General features: G+C 44.8%; 1 protein-coding gene across 5 annotated transcripts in view; it reads right to left on the reverse strand.

Moving 5' to 3' along the window:
- The window catches only part of ANKRD17 (ankyrin repeat domain 17), a 107122-nt gene that overhangs the window by 18518 nt on the left and 65498 nt on the right, over nt 1-23106 (reverse strand). For 3 of the 5 annotated variants that reach the window (XM_081166001.1, XM_081165998.1, XM_081166000.1), the window contains exons 14-25: nt 18928-19030; nt 16033-16791; nt 11958-12106; nt 11074-11185; nt 10018-10163; nt 8703-8845; nt 7279-7492; nt 5633-5808; nt 4818-4980; nt 4228-4323; nt 2835-2951; nt 944-1115 (exon numbers count right to left, since the gene is read on the reverse strand). In XM_081166001.1, the coding sequence (XP_081022127.1) occupies nt 944-1115; nt 2835-2951; nt 4228-4323; nt 4818-4980; nt 5633-5808; nt 7279-7492; nt 8703-8845; nt 10018-10163; nt 11074-11185; nt 11958-12106; nt 16033-16791; nt 18928-19030 (2350 nt within the window). The remainder of the gene's footprint in view (nt 1-943; nt 1116-2834; nt 2952-4227; nt 4324-4817; nt 4981-5632; nt 5809-7278; nt 7493-8702; nt 8846-10017; nt 10164-11073; nt 11186-11957; nt 12107-16032; nt 16792-18927; nt 19031-23106) is intronic. The other 2 variants (XM_081165999.1, XM_081166002.1) reach the window with 2 other exon arrangements.

Raw genomic sequence — 23106 nt, forward strand, 5'->3', positions numbered from 1 at the left:
AGCTGCTCGACCCAAAGAGCAGGTCGGGGGGCTAGCGGTGGGGGAAGCCCAGGTCCCCCCCCCCAGCCCCAGGGACCACACATTCGCTCCATAAGACGCACAGGCATTTCCTCTTAGATTTTAAGAGAAAAAAGTGCATCTTATGGAGCAAAAAATACGGTAATTGGATCCCATCCCAGGTGGTTTATCCAAAAGCTCATGAAAGGCAATGTTTCCGCCACTGCACGTGTCAAGAGTGGTAAAGGTAAAGGTAAAGGTACCCCTGCCCGAACGGGCCAGTATTGACCGACTCTGGGGTTTGTGCGCCCATCTCACATCTATTGGCCGGGGGCCAGCGCTGTCCGGAGACACTTCCGGGTCACGTGGCCAGCGTGACAAAGCTGCATCTGGCGAGCCAGCGCAGCACACGGAACGCCGTTTACCTTCCCGCTGGTAAGCGGTACCTATTTATCTACTTGCACCCGGGGGTGCTTTCGAACTGCTAGGTTGGCAGGCGCTGGGACCGAGCAGCGGGAGCGCACCCCGCCGCGGGGATTCGAACCGCCGACCTTTCGATTGGCAAGCCCTAGGCGCTGACTTTAGCCCACAGCGCCACCCAAGAGTGGTAGTCCTTTGCAAAACCAACAAACAAAAAACCCACCCCTAGTGAAATGCTTATTATGACGGTTGAAAGGAAAAACCATTTGCAGAGAAACTATGAAACTGACTGCCATTTATCTTTATCCCATGATTTTAACACTGATCTATGACAATCTCCTATTTTCTTCAATAATTTGTAATCATTTCCAGTTGAATATATTCAAGCTGACAGGATTTAATGATTTAACATTTAGTTGTGTTTCAGAGGAGAGATGCTGAAAATGGAAGAACAGCCATCTTTTGTGTTTTTTAGACAACTGCTGACACCTGCTCTGAGCCCATGGGGTACAAATCAAATACCTACCTTCAGCTTTTAGTTTTTCCTTTTCTTGAGCAGCTTGCAGTTCAAAATTCTCTTTGTTTTTTGCCTCTATTTCTTCCAGCTTCCTCCTTTGCTCTTCCTTTTTCTTCCTTCTCTTCTCCTTCCTTTTCTCTCTTTTAGCAGCTAATGCCAGCCTTCTGCTTTCTTCCCGTAGCTGCAAGTCAATTTCATTCAACAGCGATGAAAGGAAACTGCCAAAAAGAAACTGCACCTTGGGCAGATAAGGCTGTACAGCTTAGCATTAGGAAGAGACTGGATGCTGTGCATCAGTCTCAGCTGATTACCTATAAGAATACCTTGCCTTCCAAGAGTTCTAAATTAGTTCTCCACACTGTGGGAAGGCTGAGGTAGTGGGAAGAGAAACTTGCCAAAGCTCACTGTCACAGGCCCAAGATCAAGTGGCTAATTTGATCATCCTGCATTCAGACCAACCGGAAGCCAGCAGACGGGAAATCATATGGCCTTGAATCTAATTTTGCGGGCAAACTGTCTATCAATGAGCCAACTTTGAGCCACAGAAGCTGGGATTGCTCGAGTGGTAAAGCACGAGACTTTTAATCTGAAGGTTGTGGGTTCTCGAGACCCACATTGGGCAAAAGATTTCTGCATTGCAGGGGGTTGGACTAGATGACCCTCGTGGTCCCTTCCAACTCTACAGTTCTGTGATTCTATTGGAAGAGCCTCTCAAGTTTGAACATAAAGGCTTTCCACTCATGGAGGAGGTTGAACCTCTGGCCCCGCAGTGTATTCAGGGCGATTATTTCAGCTGGGAATTAAACATTTTGGCAACTTTTCCTTTTCAGGGAGCTCTGGAGATTTGGAGGGACAGAGCTCCAATTTCCGCGGAGCTCTGTCCCTCCAAATCAGAGGGAAGCGGCCATTACTGATGGCGCCACCCCGGAAGTCCTCGGTTACCAGATTTTTTCCAATGAATCCAGGGACACTTTAATTAAATAAATACTACACGTTCGGGACGTTGATGCTGCAGCGATGGCAGTGGCACAGGGGCGGCCGCTGCCTTGACCTCAACCACCAGGTTTCCCCTTCCTCCGAGGCTTCTATCTCCTTTCTCCATGAGCCTGGGCAGCCCCTGAGTTGTTGGTTCTTCGGTGGCGGTGGGGAAGCGGTGCGTGGTGTGGATCAGGCATGAAAGACGGGGGAGGAGGGCTGAGAGCCCCGGCAGCGGCTAGGCTGGGGCAGCGCAATGCCTCCCTTCCCATCGGAGCAGCCCCAATTCCATTCCTACTTGCGTGCAAGCAGGAGGGGGCAGGGATCCCTCAGCTGGGAAGGGAGGCTTCCCCTTGCCTAACTGAGAGATCCCTGCCCCCTCCTGCTTGCACACAAGCTCTGATAGGCAGCGTGAAGCCTCCCTTGACAGCTGAGATACCCCCGCCCCGCTCCTGCTTGCACGCAAGTAGGAGTTAGGTGGCTGCTCCGATAGGCAGCATGAAACCTCCCTTCACAGCTTAACTGCTGGGGTCAGGGAAGGTGGAGGCAGCCTGGAAGCTGCATCTTAGAGCCCCTGCACCACCATCATATGGGGACTTCCAAGCAGCTCCTGAAGCCAGCCAGAACCAACTGCTCTGGGCTGCTGAGACTGCCACTGCTGCGCTTCCTGGGACATTAGATGAAATCCGGGGACATTCCAGGGATGGAATTTGTCTGGGGACTTATTCGCAAATCCGGGGACTGTCCCTGGGAAACGGGGATGTCTGGTAACCCTACAGTAGGGGGATTCCTCAACTCCACCATAAGGAGTGTTTTTTGATGACTATTTTCCCCCCTATTCTTGCATGCCCTGCCTTGAGTAACTACAGAAAGCCAGCCTATAAAGTGTTCTAAAGTGGAAATCTGAACTTGCAGCGTTACTTACCTTCTCCAAATCCAACTCCTCTAAAAGAATGCTTGCATTCTTGTTTGCTTCAGCAGCCTGCCTGTCTTTGGCTTGAACAATTGATTCTATACAGAGGTGGCACTTCTTCAGCATTTCCTGCGATGACAATGTAAAAAAGAACATCATTTCTGAACTGGCACAAGCAGTTGAACAAATAATGGATGTACCAGCCTCAAACACTGCAAGAAGGGAACTGACAGGGAGCATGAGGGGCTCATTGTGGCCTGCAAAGGAAGGGAAGCTGCTTAACAAACAGGCAAGAGTGCAGAAATGAAAGGAATGGATTGGAAGGCTCCTGTGGCATCAAAGGGGCTGAACTGCTAATGACTGTGGATATGCTGTTTCTCCTTGTGTAAGAATGGAAAGATGGCTGGAGAGGAGACAAACAACAGAGAACATTGTGAGAGGGATTTTATTCTGCCAGTAAAAGCGAAAGGGTTGGAATTGCTTTCGGAAGGTTGTGTGGAATGGCAAATGCCGCAGGGACAGAATTCTCCAGAGTGGGAGTCAAGAGATTCCAAATGGCAAAACAGGATTCAGAAGTGCTCTAGTTTTGAAAAAAAAAAGTTTGGTTGGGGGAAAAGACTGGAACCAAGGAAAGGACTTCTTATGCAGAGACCAGATATGAGTATAATAAGAAAAAGTGGGAAGGGAGAGGAGCTTTGCAACCTTTGGCTAATTAAATTATTGATGACCTTTTAAACTACGTGAGGGTGTGGGGTGGGTGTTATTGTTTTGTATTTTTGCATTTTTATATTGTAAACTTTCCTGGAATCCTAGGATGAAGGGTGGCACAGAAATTTAATAATGGTAACTTTGGTCTGCATTTTATCCCCCCCCCCCCTCCTGTGGTATTTAATTGTGTAACATACTTTGGGATTAGGAAGGTTAAATATTTAAACACACTAAAACAAAGAATAGTGTGCTCTTCAATGAAGCCATACAACTGAATTGGGAGTGTAAAGTCAGAGAAAAATACCGTATTTTTCGCTCTATAAGACGCACTAGACCACAAGACGCACCTAGTTTTTGGAGGAGGAAAACAAGAAAAAAGATATTCTGAATCTCAGAAGCCAGAACAGCAAGAGGGGTTACTAAGCGGTGAAAACAGCAATCCCTCTTGCTGTTCTGGCTTCTGGGATAGCTGCGCAGCCTGCATTCGCTCCATAAGACGCACACACATTTCCCCTTACTTTTTAGGAGGGAAAAAGTGAGTCTTATAAAGCAAAAAATGCGGTAGTCTGTCCAATGCTGTTCAGGGTCGAGATATGCAAGGTTTTAATTAGCAATTATGATGTATTCATCAGCTTACTGGGAAACACTGGTTTTACCAAAGTTTTACTGAGTAACTTAAGCAGCACATTATTCTTACCTTGTCAGTAACTGTTGCTATGTATCTCATACATTCTGAATCTGATGGGAACTGGTTGACTTCTTTTACCAGGTAGCGTACAACTTTCACATGACCCTAGGAATGAAGGTCTCCAGCATTAGTCCCTTTCACATGAAGGCAGGCTGCACATTTAAATGCATTTAAGTGAAATAACTAAACTATAAAAGATAATTCAGTGAAAAGAGTAACTGCAGCAACCTCAATTCCCCAAAGCAGCAGGAGCTTCAGAAGCATACAAAAATTGCCAATCTGTGAAGCTAGGGAAAGAAAAACTCCCATTTTCTTTAATAAAGCAAGGCATTTGAAAATACTCTGAGATACAGAAAAGCAGAGAAGGCAGCTTATTCAATTGAAATATTGTACACACTGCCAATATGATGTTGGGTTTTTTTTGCAATGGTTATGTAAGTCTCCCCCCTGAAAACTGTACGCTATGGGAAACATAGCAGTCCATTTATTAAATTTCTGCCATGCACTGTGTGGGTGATGCAGTTCAATTTCCAAATTCATACTGCAACAAATTAGTTCTTTTTTATCAAGGGGGTTAAAAGCAAAAGCTTTCACTCTACCTTTCGAAAGGCTGCCATCAGCGGGGTTATCTTTCTGTTATCAGCAGCATCTACATCTGCTCCAGCTTGCACTAGCAACTGGACAACATCTAAATGACCACCATTTGCAGCAAGCCATAATGGAGTATTTCCTTTTTTGTTCCGGACATCGATGTGAGCTCCCCTACAAAAAAAGATCAAAAAGCCTGATCAAAATACTGAATGCATATTTTACCATTTTAAAAAAACACACAAAATTGAACTGAAGGGCTGGTTACTGCTACTGGCTTTAGAAAGGTGGTGGAAGTTAGAGGGACAACACTTCTAGAAAACATCACCTGCTCTTCATAAAACCATTTCTAAACAACTCTGAAATAGTTCATTTCTGAAACATGAACTCCTGGCATCTGCACACCTTCTATCTTAACAGATGCTATTTTCTTCCTATATAATAAAAATGTAATGCTGTCATCGTGCAGCTAACATAGGAGGACTTGTAGTGCCACATCAGAACTAGAATTTCCTGCTTTGCTCTATAGTAGTGCCTCTGGAATTGCAATTATGGAATTGCTGCTCAGGAATGGAACATTTATGCCAGAACTTCAATGAAGACCCACAAGCTAAAGCACACACAGTTGTTTCCTGAAAATTCACCAATCAAAACTTTCTCATCAGACCAACTCTTCTACTCTTATAAGTGCAACTTCTGTGTGGGCTCAACGAAACTCATTATTAGTAAACACCCATAGATAGCATATCAGGATCCTAGAGCCAGCGACATTCTTTGTAACCTAGGCCTCTTGATCCTCCCCTTCAAATCGTATCAAATATGGTACCTGCTAATAAGCAGCTCACAGAACTTGTAATGCCCTTTGTCTGCTGCAATGGTCAGAGCTGTGTCTCTTGAAGAAGGGACTGGCGGAGCGTTTACATCTGCACCTTTGTCTAGAAGAACTCTGCCTACTTCCGCATATCCACCAGAGGCAGCTTCCATTAAGGGTGTCAGACCGGTCTAGGTTAAGAATACATTAGAAATGTGTGAAAATCTATAGCTACAAGAAGGCAACAATCATTTCTGGCTTATAGGTTATCAGTGACCACTGTTAACGCACAATAATAATAATATAATAATTTATTATTTATACCCCACCCATGCAACTGAGCTTCCCCAGCCACTCTGGGAGGCTTCCAACAAAATATTAAAATACAATAACCTATTAAACATTAAAAGCTTCCCTAAACAGGGCTGCCTTCCGATGTCTTCTAAAAGTCTGGTAGTTGTTTTTCTTTTTGACATGTGGTGGGAGGGTGTTCCACAGGGCGGGTGCCACTACCGAGAAGGCCCTGTGCCTGGTTCCCTGTAACTTGGCTTCTTGCAGCGAGGGAACCGCCAGAAGGCCCTCAGCGCTGGACCTCAGTGTCCGGGCAGAACGACGGGGTTGCAGACGCTCCTTCAGGTATACTTCTTCAGGTATGTTTATTATCAGGCACTCTACTGTATGGAATATTCAACTATTAACAGCTGAATGAAGAGAGATCCAACAGATCCATCACTTTATACCCATTCCACTTCTCACCAAATAGAATGTGTTGGGAATAAAGAACTCCCTCCTTTTACTTACATTTTAAAACTCACCCCCTCATCCACATCAAACCTGTTTCATCTCCATAGTGATGATTTAAAAGAGAAGCAAAGGACTACAAACCACATGTGCTCCTCGGATGGATGGATGGATGGATACCAACCCCAGAAAGGGCCATCAACAATATGAGATAACTATTGCGGCAACCCCGCCTTCCCTTGGGCTGCTTAAGGCAGGTCTGTGGGCCTTGAGGAAAGGCTTAAGAGAATAAACACAGGTCAGGGAGCTAGAGCCAGCATCAACTCCCAAAATTTGCCTGAAAATATTCTGTCCCATTTTTCCATGTTAGGATTTTGCCTAGTACAGTGGTACCTTGGGTTACACACGCTTCAGATTACATACGCTTCAGGTTACAGACTCCGCTAACCTAGAAATAGTACCTTGGGTTAAGAACTTTACCTCAGGATGGGAACAGAAATCGTGCGGTGGCAGCGGGAGGCCCCATTAGCTAAAGTGGTACCTCAGGTTAAGAACAGTTTCCGGTTAAGAACGGATCTCCGGAACAAATTAAGTACTTAACCCGAGGTACCACTGTAAACCTCTTTGGGTGCCTTGCCAGAAGGGCAGGATATAAATGTAATAAATAAAAAAGCATGATGATTTCCCCCCCCCTGTATTTAATAAGCATATATCCCAGCTTTTGCAAAGTTACTTGCAAGGCAGTGAGGAACAATATAAAGTCAACACTCCAATGAAGCGAATAAAATTTGTTTACCCTGATGGTGGACATAGAACGGCTGTGTACATTCTAGGCTGAGCAGACAAACATCTTGAGTGTGAAAAGTAATAGAAGTACTAACAAATTTAAGTTGAAGACTTTTAAACCAAGATCTTCCTACCTTAGCTCTGTGCTCAACATTAGCTTTTCTATCGAGGAGAAGGCTAACCACTTCGGTTCTTCCTTGGAAACAGGCCAGTGTCAGGGCAGTATTCCTATTGGTCTCTATCTGTGCATTAATATCAGAACCCATGTCCAACAGCAGCTTAACAGCAGCAGTATGACCATTCATGGCTGCCAACATTAATGGAGAAATGCCCAGCTTGCTACCAGTTCTGGAAAGAAATGAACATGCGTTACATTTTAACTTTATATGGCATGGTGAATTTTTAATTTGCATATACCTATTTCTGTAATATGGAAGTCCATGTACATATGAACCTATAGGTGCCTGTAGACCTCTAAATGGGAGCTACAGAGGCCATATATGGTGGACCCTCGGGTTATGTTACCTTCAGGTAACATCACTTTCGGGTTGTGAACACAGCAAACCCGGAAGTGTATACCTCCACGTTTCTGCGCATGCGCAGAAGCGCTCTATCGCGCCATGCACAGAAGCAGCGCATCTAGATGAGGACTTTTTGGGGTATGTACGGACCCCCAGAATGAATTAAGTTAATATCCGGAGGGTCCACTGTACCTCTAAGTGTAATTAGTTATGGTTAACACCTATTAGTTTAAACACGTTTTGTAAATTTACAAGCCAATAATCAGATTTACAAGCCAGTATCATAATCATTTCAAGAGCTTTTAATTCAGTTCCTCTTTGGATTTGTTATACAGCAGATTGCTCTCTGTACATTTATATTTTAAGTTTCCAGTTCAGCTATGTCTTTGATCAGTAAGGTGCATGTTTTGTTCCTTCCTTTCTTTAAGTAACAGTTTCCACTGATGAATTCTCCCCAGATGACTGCTTTTAGAGTTTCCCAAAGCAAAGGCTCAGGAAACTGGATAGGATTGCTATGCACAAAAACCTCTCCTATCCATTGCTTCAGACTATCAACTATTTCTCTTCACTGTAGAAGGAGAGGATTCAATCTCCAAGCAGGATCCGTTCACGGTTCATCATTGAGCTGTAAAATGGTAAATAGTGGGCTGTCATATGAAATCAAAATAAGACTCATAGAAGATGCTTTGACATTGTTAGATAGTGTAGAGGGAGCATAACAAGGAATCGATTCTGCTACAGGATACATAGCTGCTGGAGAGAAAAAGAGAACTCTATCTCAATAGGATTCAACAGACACCAGAAGTCCACTAAATTATACTGCAGGAACAGGGCCATCAGGGCACCTGGTCTGGGCATAGATGCCATCCGTAATTTGCTCTGCTTCCTTTTCTCTGGATCAAGAGCCCAGTCTAAAGCTTCTCTCGGTATGAGAAGGGTCCTCCTGGAACCCTGTTGTGAACCTAGGGTAGAATGGAAGAACGTAACAAGAAACAAGAGCAGCATGAAATAAACAGGAGCTTAAAAAGGGAACTTGCCTTGAATTGATCTCTGCACCAGCATTCAACAGTATTTTGATGATGTTCACATAACCACCAGAAGCAGCTAAGCTTAAAGGGGTGTAGTCAGAAACATTTCTGTGCTCTTTATTTGCTCCTCTAGCTAACAGAAGCTCCACCACCTGAATTGTTGTAAAAATACAAATAGTTACCTTCGAGAAGTGAATATCACTCCCTTCCTGAACACAGAACTGCAGTCAGAGGCCCCTCAGGCAACAGCGTGGAAATGGAGGCTTATTGCCATCTCTGTGTTACCCCAGGCAGAACACACAATTCTGCTCACGTGGCTCAGAGAGAAGGTATGGCTATGTACCACGCTAGTGACGCGAAGCCATGGTATGAACACTTATAAGATCTGCTTTAACCACGCAAGATGATTATACATTGACTTGGGGCTGTAATGGCACTTCATATACAACTGGTGCCTAAATTAGATATCGTTTATTAACATAGAAACACAGAAGAAGCTTCCTAAATACATGTTCCATAAGGTAAATGGGAGCAGAGAACCCTTTTTGAAATAAGTAGTGTCACTTGTTGGATTAGATGACGCTCGGGGTCCCATCCAACTCTGAAGTTCTATGATTCTATATACATGGAGCTAGTCATAAAATTCTTTGGATAACTACCACCATTTTACCTAGTAAATGCCCTCGTTGTTTTCTGGCCCTTTGGGGTACCAAGGAAAATCTGAGTAAACAGAGAAGACTTGACAAACTCCTAACCCGGTTCTACCTTAGATATCTTAAATCACAGTTACAGTATTAAAAAGATGCTAATAGCAGTAATAATAATGATGATAATGATGATGAAAAAGAAGACATCTACTAGCGGGTGGTCTTTAGGTAACTTACAACAACACACCAAGTTGCTGAAAACAAGAACCATTGTAATTTGCACAATCAAATAAACAACATAAAACAGTAGATTACACTGGTTATAAAATATGGTTAACAAAAAAAATACTCCTGTTAAATATTACGTGTCCAGGGCTGAGCTGGCATTTTAATACTGCACCTCAGTTTGGAAGAAACAGTTTGGGAGACACATGTTTAACATTAGCCTTCACGAGCCTGGAGTTCATGTGCTCTCCCTCCCCTTTGGTACAGCAGTGATGAGATGATCAGAAACACCTATTTTTAAATTGATTAGAATTCTGTAAATTCTAACTGGAGTCAGCTGAACAAGCTTTTGTGGAGTGTGTTCAGAATCAAGGATTAGAGTTATATGACAAGCGTTAATCACAGTGAAAGGCTTTCAGTTAGTACGCAACAATAGGTACTGTTTACTTCACCTCCTGTCTTCCTCCAGAACAAGCTAAAGATAATGGTGTGTCCTTGGTTCTCTCAGACTGAGCTTCAATATCTGCACCGTTATCCAACAAGATCTCAACAACACCGACATGACCAGCTGTAGCAGCCAAAATAAGGGGGGTAAATCCTGAAAGGGGAAAATAGGCACCGCTCAAGGATATTTGACTTGCACCCATTTCTAAGAAAACAACGAATTTTAACAGGAAACCAAAATAACAACAACAACCCTAATACAGGGCACCTGGAATAAAATTAATTTTGCAGGTGGAAAATGTTATCTACAGCAGAAACACACATTAGTTGGAGAAGGATCTCCTTCCACGGGAATATAATTATAAATAATCATAATTTTTTATTTGTACCCCGCCCTTCCCAGTTTAAAAACCAGGCTCAGGGAGGCTAACAGCAAATATAAAACACTGATTAAAATGCAACTTAAAAACAGCATAAAACAGCATAGAATACAACATAAAATGCAGCATCAATATCAATAAAATTCAGAAATTCAGGGGTCATTTTTTTGGGTGGGGGGGGACCCCAGTCAGTAGACACTGAATGATCACCAGGGCTAAGTGGCCAAGTTGGTCCTACTAGGGCCAGCAAGAAGGTGTGTGAATAAGAATTTAAATGTGGGGTCCCAGAAAGGGTTTCTTCATAGAAGAGGAAAGGGAAAAGAGGATCAGGCTAATTCAAATTGAAGGCCAGGCGGAATAGCTCCGTCTTACAGGCCCTGCGGAAAGAGATCAAGTCCTGCAGTGCCCTAGTCTCGTGGGACAGAGCATTCCACCAGGTCGGAGCCATTACTGAAAAAGCCCTGGCCCTGGTGGAGGATAGTCTGGCTTCCATAGGGCCCGGGACCTTTAAGCTATTATTATTCATGGACCTTAGGGTCCTCTGCGGGACATACCAGGAGAGGCAGTCCTGTAAGTACAAGGGTCCTAGGCCGCATAGGGCTTTAAAGGTCAAAACCAGCATAAGTAAATCTGTCATCTACAAAAAACTCTGTTTATACCATTAATTTATCAGCAGGCATGTACCTTTTTTGTCCCTGTGTTCAATATTAGCTCCCCGCTCCAGGAGCGTTTGCACCAGCTCCTCATGTCCACCAGCACATGCAAGGGTCAACGCAGTGTCGTGGTTGCTTTCAGTCTGGAAGACAAATGCCGTTTCAACACGTTAATGGCTTTCCTTGTACTTTGTGGAGGAAATGTACATCATTTAGCTACTACAACAACAAACACTATTAAATGTGAAATATTATTGCCTGTAGAGCCTTTGGACGAGACGCTCTGCTTCTAAAGCGGCTTTGTAATAAACACAGTGCAATTTAGGAAAGCCATCTAATTCAGTCTCTGATAAAGAATCACCAATTCAGGGAAGTTTTTAATGTGTGACATTTTAATGTATTTTTTGGTCTTTGTTGGAAGCCGCCCAGAGTGGCTGGGGAAACCCAGCCAGATGGGCGGGATACAAATAATAAATACAAATACAAAAAATAATAAATTAACAAATATAAATAAATAAATAAATAAATAAATAATTTGAATCGGAAGTCATACTTCCCAAAAATGTTCCTAATGTCTCCATGTCAAAAACAAAACACAAAAGCACAATTCAGAACTGAGTAAATGTACATGCGCAGTCCAGGTCCTATATCACAAGCTGTGATTTGATGTGATGCAACAAGGACACCCTGTGGTAAACACTGGGTTCCTGTTCTCCCATCTTCATGTGTATTAGGAGGTTTATCTAACAAACCAGGATTGTTTTCTCTAACCATGGTTAGGTTCAAATCGTAGCTCATGATATTCAGATGTTAACAGGCAAGTGTGCGTCGTTCAAAACCACAAGAAGCAGCTTTAAACTTCTTAAAACTGGAGGAGGGGTGAGTATGGGAATCTATGGCTTATTTCTGGCTTACCTGCGCATCAATATCTATGGCAGGGTAGACCGGTAGCATGGCTGAGGGAGAAATGATAGGGCTTGGAGCTGGTGTCTGAGGTTGGGAGACAGACGTCGCGATGCTGTGGGTAGGGGTGTTGGACACCGCAGACGCTCTTCCGCTCACTGCTATTGGAGAAAACAATTGTGCTTATTAGAAGTATGATTAGCCAGAACTTCTGAAAGTTTCTCAAAATGGTCTAATTAGATGTGAAAAGCGGTATTCCTTAGGCTGAATCAATCTCCAAAACATGCCACGCTCTTGCCTTTCTTTCATTGGGGTAAAAACGTAGCCCAGAAGAGTCAGCTGTATGGGGGCAGATGACAGCATTTGGCCCTAATGAGAGCAGTCAAAAATTTAGTCTGTACCAATTTAATTCTTGTTTGGAATGTACTGCTATGTCGGATAAGAGTTGCTGAGAAATGGAAGGTTTGATAGAACAGAGTTACAGATAGGTAACCGTGTTGGTCTGCCATAGTCAAAATAAAAAAATTCCTTCCAGTAGCACCTTAAAGACCAACTAAGTTAGTTCTTGGTATGAGCTTTCGTGTGCATGCACACTTCTTCAGATACACAGTGTATCTGTGTATCTGAAGAAGTGTGCATGCACACGAAAGCTCATACCAAGAACTAACTTAGTTGGTCTTTAAGGTGCTACTGGAAGGAATTTTTTTATTTTGATAGAACAGAGGTTTGACATTTAAAAAATGGCTATCTGGGACTGGATTGCTAGAACCCAACAGCCACCCAATCCCTCTTAAAATATCTCTGCTTCTACCCAACAGTCTGAAAAACAAAAACCACAAAGTTACAATTATGTATGGATCAGAGTATTTAGTGAGAAGAACTATAGGGATTCCTTAACTCAGGGAACTATGCTCAAAATATTTGACCTAGGATAGAAGGCACTGGCCCAGTTTGCATGTCGTACAAAGTCATGCTTTGGTGAGACAACCATATGTTGGAATTCTTGTGAGTCTTGGGCTCCTACACTTTCTGCATGGCCAGGAGGACTATAACTGCTTTACTTTCACCTTTCCTAACACTTTGATTGTTGTGGCATCTGGACCAGAGCCTCTTGTTTAAACTCATATCAGTTTCAGAACAATCTGACTTCAAATCATGCTTTCTGAAGCTAGTTTAAGCTAACTATACTGTACTTATGCGAATCTAATGCGCCATCGAATCTAATGCACACCTCAATTTTCACAACCTTGAAACCCAAAAAGTATTTGCTATGTCAGCCGTGTTTTTCAAGGTTGCAATCGAATCTAAAGCGCCATCGTATCTTATGCACATCCTAACTTTTGCGATGTGATTTCGCCAAAAAAGGTGCACATTACATTCAAGTAAATACGATAATTTGTTACAAACCATGATTTCTGGGTACAAATGACGTAAAGGGATTCAGGGAAAGCGGGGGGGGGGGGGGACCTGCCCGAGTCCTGCTCCCAGAGAAGTCATGGTTTAGGATGACATGTGAACCAGTCTTTGAATTAAGTCAACTGTATTAAATATCTTTAGGAAGCTTCTCTCACCCCAAAAAAATATCCAGGGGGAAATCAAAACCTTGAGAATTTGTTGTCGAACAAGAAATAGCAAATTCAGAGTCAGAGCTCACATTATCTTTATTTTAATTGTCTTAGAAAACATTGATACACACTCAGTGGCGTAGCGTGGGGGGTGCCAGGGGTGCCGGCCGCACCGGGCGCAACATTTTGGGGGGCGCGTTTGGCCGGCCCCCCTCGAGGAAGCGGGAACCTCTCCAAGGCGCAGCGCGCCGTCGGTGGAGGAAAAGAGCCGCGCAGCAGCAGCAGCAGCAGCAGCAGCAAAGCCGGGAGGAGGAGGAGGTGGAGCGAGCACTCATGCTTGCTTTACAGCCAGGAGGAGGGGGTGGAGCTGAGGAGGAGGGAGGGAAGGAGAGCCATGCCAGCAAAGCGGGCAGCAGCCGCTTACACGCGAGGAGGGACAGACGGGAGCCATAGGGACCCGGAAAAAGCGCCGCGTAGCCAGCAACAGCTGCTGCAGCCTCAGCTTGCAAAGGTCCGTGCGCTCTCTAAACGGAGCAATGAGGCTGCAGAGGGACGGCAGGGAACAGGAGGGCTCTGAGCCACGAGCGCAGTGAAAACCAGTAAAAAAGTTTTTTAAAAGGCTGCTGGGGACAGGAGGGCACGGGATGAGGGAGAGGGGGAAATTACAATTCTCCCAGCGTCTCAGCTGATCCGCTGAGCAGGACTTGGGTTGCAGGGGATTTGCCATTAGCTGTGTAAAGCAGCAAAGAGGGAGAGAAGGAGCAAAGCGGGAGTGGAAAGGAGCTGCTTACACTGCTGTAAGTGGCTGCTGTCCGGTTGGCTCCTTTAAAGCAACAGTGCTCTTTCCCTCCCCCCTCCCCGCTCAGCTCTCCGAAAACCTCCTTCTCCACCCACCCCATGCGAGCTCCTTTTCCCCTTAGACCCCCCTCCTGCATTATTAGCCACATCCTTCTCCACCCACCCCACGCGTGTTCCTTGTCCCCTTAGCAGTGGCGTAGCGTGGGGGGTGCAGGGGGGGCGGCTGTACTGGGCGCAACATCTGGGGGTTAGGGTTAGGGGGCGCAAATCCACGGGTTAGGGGGCGCAAATTGCTTGCCTTGCCCCGGGTGCTGACAACCCACGCTACGCCACTGTACACACTGAAACAAATCTTAACTGCCAGCAGAATATGAATTTTTTGAGCAAGTAAATTACCATGTTGTGGTCTCTCATACCTTTTATCCTATAATTAAGGTTAACATCTTTATGTATCAGTACATGGCTATAACTATGAGAGCACGGGGCAAGAAGACCACAAACTGCTCAAACTCAGATTCAATAAGACTGGTATCAAGAAACAAGCTGTCTACATATCAATATTCTATTAGTATCACCACAAAGCTTCTGAAAGGGTGCTAAACAACTTCTTTGTGTAAATGAAATTCCAACTCACTCCTATACTTTTCAAAAAACAACAACCAAAAAACAGATTTCTGGCCAAGTCACGGACCAGTTGGAATATTAAGGGCAAATAATCCAAGAGCCAGATGTGTGTCAGAATTCTTTGGGTGGATTTGCCAAATGACCCAAATGAAGCTCTTCTAGATACATGTAATAAAGCCGGCTAAGGCTGCTGAAATGAAATGAAGGGCCTGTGGCAGATGCAAGCTTGACTTGCACAGTAAACTCTTTGGACTGAAGGGTGAAGCTTCAATACTTGTAAATCGGTAAAATTTACAAATGGCAGCACAGATCATCTTTAAAAAGCCAGGTTACGGTGATGACCCTATTTTCACTACTGCTATCTTTCTGCTTCTCGCATGTTCAAAGGGTTGACCAAAAGACGTCGTCTGGCTGTGATTGGCCAGATGAATCTGAACTGGCAACACCTATTCTGCTAAACCAAAACAACCATGAACTCAGGTTAACCAAGGAATGCTGGTTTAAACCCAGAGTCAATTTGCACAAATGGAGGTCCATGCAGAAAAGGCCTTCCTTGTTTAGCTCTGTTTATGCAATGGGGATGGAAGGGAATGGAGAACTCTGTTGCAGCCACAGAGCTCTGGAAGGAGGGCATTAATATGGCTAGATCGATCTTGGCTATGATCTCTTCAGAACATTACTGTGGAAGTAAAAAAAGAAGAAAATTAAATTTCTTATCCAAGTCCTCCTTCCCAAAGTAATGTTCTTCTATAATTCCAAGTCAATTCAAAGTATTTTTCATGTATTTCAGAAACATGAATGGGCTGTAATTAAAAAGAAAAATTAATTCATGGGAGCGGGCAAGGAACACAGCATCCTTTATCAAGGCAAAAACCTCTGACTTCCGTAGCTTGGGACTAAAATGGACAACGTAACTCGCCAAAAGCAAACTTAAATGTGAATGTTGGTTTCACTTCTATTTCAGGTAATTCTAAAATAAGGGGCCAAAACAACCCAGGCTTTGTAAAGCTGAAAGAAAATAAAAATGTTGGCATGCCTCAACTGCTTTTTTTTTTTTTAAGCATACGACATTGCACTTGTATGTAACAAGTTATACACACCTGCCATGATGTCATCCAGCGTGTCATTGAGGGTCTGGGCAGGGCTGGCTACCATTAACCCCTGCTGTGCGTCTGTCAGAATTCCTTGCCCCAGCCCTGTAAGTTGTGCTTGGCCCAGTACTGGCTGTCCAACTATGACACCTTGCAGTTCTGTAAGATTTGCAATAGACCCTGGAGGTAAGGAACCCGCAGAAAGAGGCAAAGCTTGAGGCATTGCAAGGGGCTGGATTGGAGCGAAGCCCATCTGGGCCGCCGTTTGCTGGGGATCGTCTTTGAGCAAGTACGGGTCCACCTGTTGCAACCGTGCATAGTCTCCCTCGGTCAGCTGCTCTCCTACGCCAACGGGAGTCAGAAGTCCTAAGTGCTGACACGACTGTTGCTGCTGCTGCTGCTGCTGAAGTTGAATTCTCTGCGCTTTAACCTCCAGGTATTGCTTTTTCAGTTGCTGCTGGGTTTTCAGCTGCAGTTCCCGCTCTACTTTCTGCAGCTCCTCCAAGATCTTTTGCTTCTTCTGAATTTGCTCCTCTCTCGTTTTGTTCAGCTCCTCAATCTTCTCCTTGGTCAGCTGGTCGGCATGTGCCAGTTCCAAAGACTGCAGTTGGGCATTCTTCTCTATGGCCTCTTTTATCCTTTGCTCCAACTCTGTCAGCTTGCCCTGAGCCTCCTCAACAATACTCTCTGGAGACTGATTGGCGATGTAACCTTGTACATCTGGGCTGTTTGGTTGCAAATGGTTGCTGGACTTTTGTTTGGAAGTGGCTGTGTGAAAGAGAAACCCCCTCAGAACCAAATGGAAGTGCATGTGAACAGCATTCTCATTACAGACTTACTGATCAAGAAAGCACAAACACATTGCGGAATCCACAAAAGGTGAACTGTCTCTATGGGGAAAAGAGACATACCTATTTTTCTTCTGAGCATTTTATTGAGGGATTAAGATTGTAAACCAAAAGAGCTTAGTCGCTTCAGGTACAGATTATTGTACAATAGCTGTGCACTTCAGAGAAAAAGGGTACAAAAAATGCAGTCAAGTGTTTTGCAACCTAATTGTGATTCAAAGAACACACGTGCGCTTAAATTGTAGGGTGCAGTCCATATGACCCCATTCCCATATCCACACTATACCCCCAACCTTCCCGCATTGATTGGGGAGGGATGAAGGAAGACACTATGGACATTTGACTGAAAGTGCTTAGAATCTTCCTCCCGATCTGGAAACCTGCAGGACTGAGGTTCTCGGCAGCGGTGAGATACTAAGCATGTTCAAACCAAATGTGTGAAGAATTCCCATTCAGATCACCATACTCAATGTGGGAAGGATAGAGGTCAAGCGGGAAGGGATGCTGGAAGTGGGGCTGGTGTGTGCATCGTTTAATGCAAAAACACATTCTTTGAATGCCTCTATGAAGTTTAAACACTATATTGGTACCTTACAGAAAATGTTAGCTTGTTAGCGCGAGTGGCGCTGTGGGTTAAACCACAGAGCCTAGGGCTTGCCAATCAGAAGGTCAGCGCTTCGAATCCCCGTGACGGGGTGAGCTCCCGTTGCTCGGTCCCTGCTCCTGCCAACCTAGCAGTTCGAAAGCATGTCAAAGTGCAAGTAGATAAATAGGTACCACTCCGGTGGGAAGGTAAACGGCATTTCCGTGCGCTGCTCTGGTTTGCCAGAAGCGGCTTAGTCATGCTGGCCACATGACCCGGAAGCTGTACGCCGGCTCCCTCAGCCAATAAAGCGAGATGAGCGCCGCAACCCCAGAGTCGTCTGCGACTGGACCTAATGGTCAGGGGTCCCTTTACCTTTTAACATTTGAGGGCTTGTGCACAGTGCCCAATCTTTGAAAACGGAAATCATTAAAAAAGCCTGCAGTGAGTACACTTCCATGTTGTACATAAGAAGTGGCTTTGCACATGCCACCAATATGAGTTTCCTGAACTGAAAAGCAAATAATCTCATCATTGCAGAATAACAACTGCTAGATTACAGTGGTGCCTCACAAGACGAAAATAATCCATTCTGCAAGTCTCTTCATCTAGCGGTTTTTTCATCTTGCGAAGCAACCCTATTAACGGCTTAGCGGCTATTAAAGGCTTAGCGGCTAAAAGGCTATTAGCGGCTTAGAAAAAGGGGGGGAGCGCAAAAAATCGCAAGACTCGCAAGACGTTTTCGTCTTGCGAAGCAAGCCCATAAGGAAATTCGTTTTGCGAAGCGCATCGAAAAACGGAAAACCCTTTCGTCTAGCGGGTTTTTCGTCTTGCGAGGCATTCGTCTTGCGGGGCACCACTGTACAACTCTTTTCATCGGTGTGTTTTTTTAACCAATTTGAGCAACATTAAAGTGATTTAGCTGCAGATGCAGATGCATCTCCAGGGACAGAGTTACGCTTTTATTTTAATAGACAAACAAAAACACAGTATGAGTAAGATAGAAGGCAACATCCCCTCATCTGAATGCAAACCCCCCAGTTTCTAAATAAGTTGTTGACTCCTTTCTCCCAAATATAGGAGAGTTATTAACAATCCTTTACAGAGAAGTGTATCTTAAAAAGGATAAATGTGTTAAAAATTATTTATTTTAATGACAGCATTCAAAGTGCACGCATATCAAAATTTATCGGTCTAGTGCTAGCCAGAAATTCTGCCAGAACAATTGTAACACCACCATTATCTCTCAGTTGCTCCACCATGAAAAATGTCTCCTTATTAATGTGAAAACCCAATCCAGCAATTTAGCTGACTTATACATAAAGACAGATTTCCTGGAAAACATCCCTTAATAATTTTGTTTTCCACAAATACCCACTAGAGAAACTAGAGAGATGTTGAAGAATTGAAAGCAATCCTAACATTACACCTACAAAACGTATTTTACTGATAATCTGTAGAGCTACAACTGACCTTTATTTCTGATGGGAAGGGTGGTGGCAACGTTGGCAGGGGGTTTGTCAGGCTCTTGGGGAGGGACGACCATGGGAAGTGCCTGCACTGGTACACGAGGAGCCTAGAACAGGGGACACTAAGATTACATCCTTTGTTGTCCTACATGACCAAAACAAACTGTTCCAACGAAGCGGCATATGTAAACATCTCACAATTCATACAATAGACTCAGCACCAACAGTTACAGCTTCAGATGGCTTATGCTTTGATTTGTACTAACAGAAGTAGCTTTCCTAGTGTAATGAAAATTGCTTTAAGACAAGTGTGAAGTCACAAAATTGTCCACATACACATCTCAAGAGAGTTAACTGGGTAAAAAGTACCACTATGCCTACCTGAAAGGTAGATCTGCTTGTCCAATGTAGTATCACTGGGTTGGGTCTTATTGTGCCTCTAGCGGACGAAGGCAGGAGTAGCTTTTACAAAAAAATAGGCTGGCCCCTCTTCAGTTTCGCATACTCAACAAGCATCAACAGTCCAGAACTGAAACTCGGAATAGCGTTAACCTATTTCTCACAACAAACCATTAACTGAAAGCTAACTGTGCAAATAGAGGTGGGAAGAGGTGTTACGGACCATGCAAAAGCGTGGCCCCAGAGCTGTTACACTAGACTAGCAGATCTACCCTTCAGGTAGGTACAATGGTACTATTTCGCTTGCTAGCGTAGCATCACTGGGTTGGGACGTACAAAAGATCACCCAGCTAGGGTGGGTTTCAATTGCAACAAGTTATTACGGTGGGAGAGCCTGCTGTAAGACCCTCAACAAATGCCACTTCAGAGGAAGCAAATGCATCCAACTTAAAAGTGCCTGGTGAACGTGCTTGGGGACGCTCAGGTCACTGCTCGGCATATTTCTAACAAGGAGGCATTTGTAGAAAAAGCAGCAGAAGTTGCCATTGCTCTCATGGAATGGGCGGTCGGTTGTTTGGGAACAGGCAGTTTCTGTGCTTTGTAGGACAGTGAAATGGACGCTTTTATCCATCTGGGAAGCATAGTTGGTGTCACCCTCTGCTCCAGGAAGAAGCGGTGAAATGAGACAAAGAGGGAGGAAGTTTGTTGTATGTCCTTTGTATGGGCAATATATACCTTCAGTGTTGGGCAAACATCGAGGGAACACCAAGCCTTCTCCAAGTTGTGTGATGGATTTGGGCAGAAAGTGGGCAAGATGACTTCTTACGGAAAATGAAACAGCCCCTTGGGAAGGAAGGTGGTACCCAACTGGAGAATCACTCTGTCACTATGGAAGACACTGAGATGCCTTGCTACCGAAAGGGAATTGATCTTGAAGACTCTGTGGGCTGTGATGATGGAACCAGGAACAGGACATGAAAAGAAAGGATCTTTAATGGTACTTGTTTCAGTGGCTCAAAAGCTGGTCATTGGAGAGCTGAGAGCACCTTGTGAAGATCCCAGGAAGGAAAACAGTGAATAACTGGAGGGGCATGGAGCAAGTGTTTTACTAGTGAGTGGTCAGAGCGGGCATATATGACCATGCCAGAATAGAATGTTTTTAATATTTTGTTGGAAGCAGCCCAGAGTGGCTGGGGCAACCTAGTCAGATAGGTGGTATATAAATAGCAAAATTATTATTACTAATATTACAGAAGAAATGGCCACCACTTGTTGTTTAGGCGTATAAGTTTTGAGCCCTTGTTGAAGGCCTTCCTGTAGGAACACCAATAAGTCAGGGATGGAGGTGGTTTCCATCAAAACTTGCCTGGGCCTGGGCCATTTAAGGAAGGCCCTCCACATCATCTGGTAGATGTGGGTGAAGGGGTGTCAGGAGTGAACAATTGTGGAAATCAGTAAGAGCTCCTAGTTCTTCAGACATTGCCATTCAAATGCCAGGCAGTTAGGTATTGCTAAGCTGAGTCCAGATACAGTACTGGTCCCTGTGAAATGAAGTCTGGTCTGGTTAGAAGTGTCCGTTGGGGGGGGGTTGTTCACTGCCAGGGTCAAGATCCCAATAGGGAGCCACCAGGATTAGCTGTGCCTTTCCCCCCCCCCCTGTAGTTTGCAAAGAACTCTGGGCAGAATCATTAATGGCAGGAAGGCATAGTAGAGATCCCAAGACCCAGGCTTCCACTCCTGGATCCTTGAACCTTGAGTAGTGGTAAGGAAGCTGGTGGTTCACCTTGAAGGCTAAGAGGTCTATATCTAATGGACCAAGGACTTACTGAAATTGTCGAAACAATGCATTGTGTAGTGTCCATTTCCCTGGGTTCAGTCTGGTGTGGTTCAACCAGTCAGCTTGCGTGTTGGACATCCATGACATGTGTTCCGCTGAGAAGGGAGTTCTCAAACCCAGAGCAGGTATAATGTTGTTTCCTGTTACCAATCCGCTGCTTTGGTCCAGCCTTCCCCGTTGACATAGGAGCAAACACTTGTGTTGTCCGTTCTGATTAAGATGTGAGACAGAGGCATGCTGTGGAAGAAGTGCTAAGTGGCCAGCTGTGCTAAGTGGCCAGCCATGCTAAAGTTCAAGTCAGTTGATGCTGTGCTGTGACTCAACAGGTGTCCAGTCCACCTAGACCAGTTGCCTCTCACAATGTGCTCCACAGCCCTGCAGGCTGGCAGTGTCTGATGTTATGGTTGTCTTTGGGGAATCTCTGAATTGGGTTCCTTTTCAGAGGTTGCTATCCCTGCTCCAACAGCACATGGTCTCTCTTAGGCAGGGACTGAGATCATGTGACTGATCAACCACTGCTGTGGTAGAAAGAACCACTGGAGTGTCTCACTTGAAGTTTGGTCCACTGGGAGACTTGTGAGGCTGACATGCATAGGCCCAGGATACAAACCAATAACGTGGTGCCCATCCTTTTGGAAGATATAAGGAACATGGCTGCTGCCTTGATCTTGATGATCCTTTCAGGAGACAGGTGGCATTTATCAGTGCACAAAGATGTATAAGGAACTACATATGGAGGAAATGGCTCTTCCTGGCTGATGATGAATCTGTGAGTTTGAAGGATCTTCAAAATGCCCTGAAGATGGCGGGCTACCTGGCTCATGGTTGGAGAATGGATGAGGAGGTTGTCGAAGTACTGGTAGTTGTGGTTGCCCTGTTGGTGGAGGTGAGCTACCAGGGCAACCATTATCTTCATGAAGACTCTTGAAAATGAGGCCAATCCAAACAGAAGGGCTATGAATTGGTAATGGTGCAGGTCTATGAAGAACTGGAGATACTTGTGGTACTTGGGATTAATAGGATATGCAGGTATGCATCCTGTAAGTCTATGGATGTCATGAAGTTGTTGAGATGAAGAGACTGCTTGATGGAGGCTAGGGATTCCATCCAGAAAATTCCGATCACCCAGCAGTTGAGATCCTTCTGATCAAGTATTGCCTTCTAGGCTTTATGGTCTTTCTTGGGAACTACAAAGAAGTCTGAGTAGACACCTGATGAGTGTTCTTCTGAGGGTACTGGATCTATTGCTGCCATGTTGATGAGATGCTGTACACACACACACACACACACACCAATCTGGCATTTGGAGGGTGAGGCAAAGTGAGTGATGGGATAACTGAATTCTTTGCAGCAACCGTAGATGATATGCAGAAGCCACTGATCCATCGTTGAGTGGTGCCAACTATGTATGAATGCTTGAAAGCCACACACACACACACACACACACACACACACACACACACACACACTTTATCGCTGATGGAGCCTTTGGTGGTTTTGAGGGTTCTTGGTGAAGGTTGGAGGTGCTGAACCTGTCCCCTGCTGTCCCTTCGGAGAAAAACATGTTTTGTTCCAGGATTGTTGTTGTTTTGGCCTGTATTCCTTCATTCTGTCTTGCTGTCTGTAACCTGCTCGTCCTCCTTTCCTGCCTGTCCACTGTGGTAATAGTAGACCCTTGAAAGTGCATGTTTTGCATGAGGCCTTTCTGAGCTGCTAGGCTCCATTATCATCCATTGGGGCTTTCTGTGGGGCCAAGGCTGCCATCTCTCCATATAAGGGAGGATATGAGCTCCAGTAGTGAAAGGAATGCTACACGCAACTGTTATGGGGAAGCCATTGGCCCCAAAAGGCCTAATCTGGCCTGCTTGGGAGCGTTGGTGGGATGCTTTTGTGGCTTGGGAGTCTGGGCAGGGAATGGCCCATATCTTGACGAGTGCTGCCTGGACA

This window comes from Podarcis bocagei (genome assembly GCF_964188305.1).
Source record: "Podarcis bocagei genome assembly, chromosome: 13".
Classification (NCBI taxonomy): domain Eukaryota; kingdom Metazoa; phylum Chordata; class Lepidosauria; order Squamata; family Lacertidae; genus Podarcis; species Podarcis bocagei.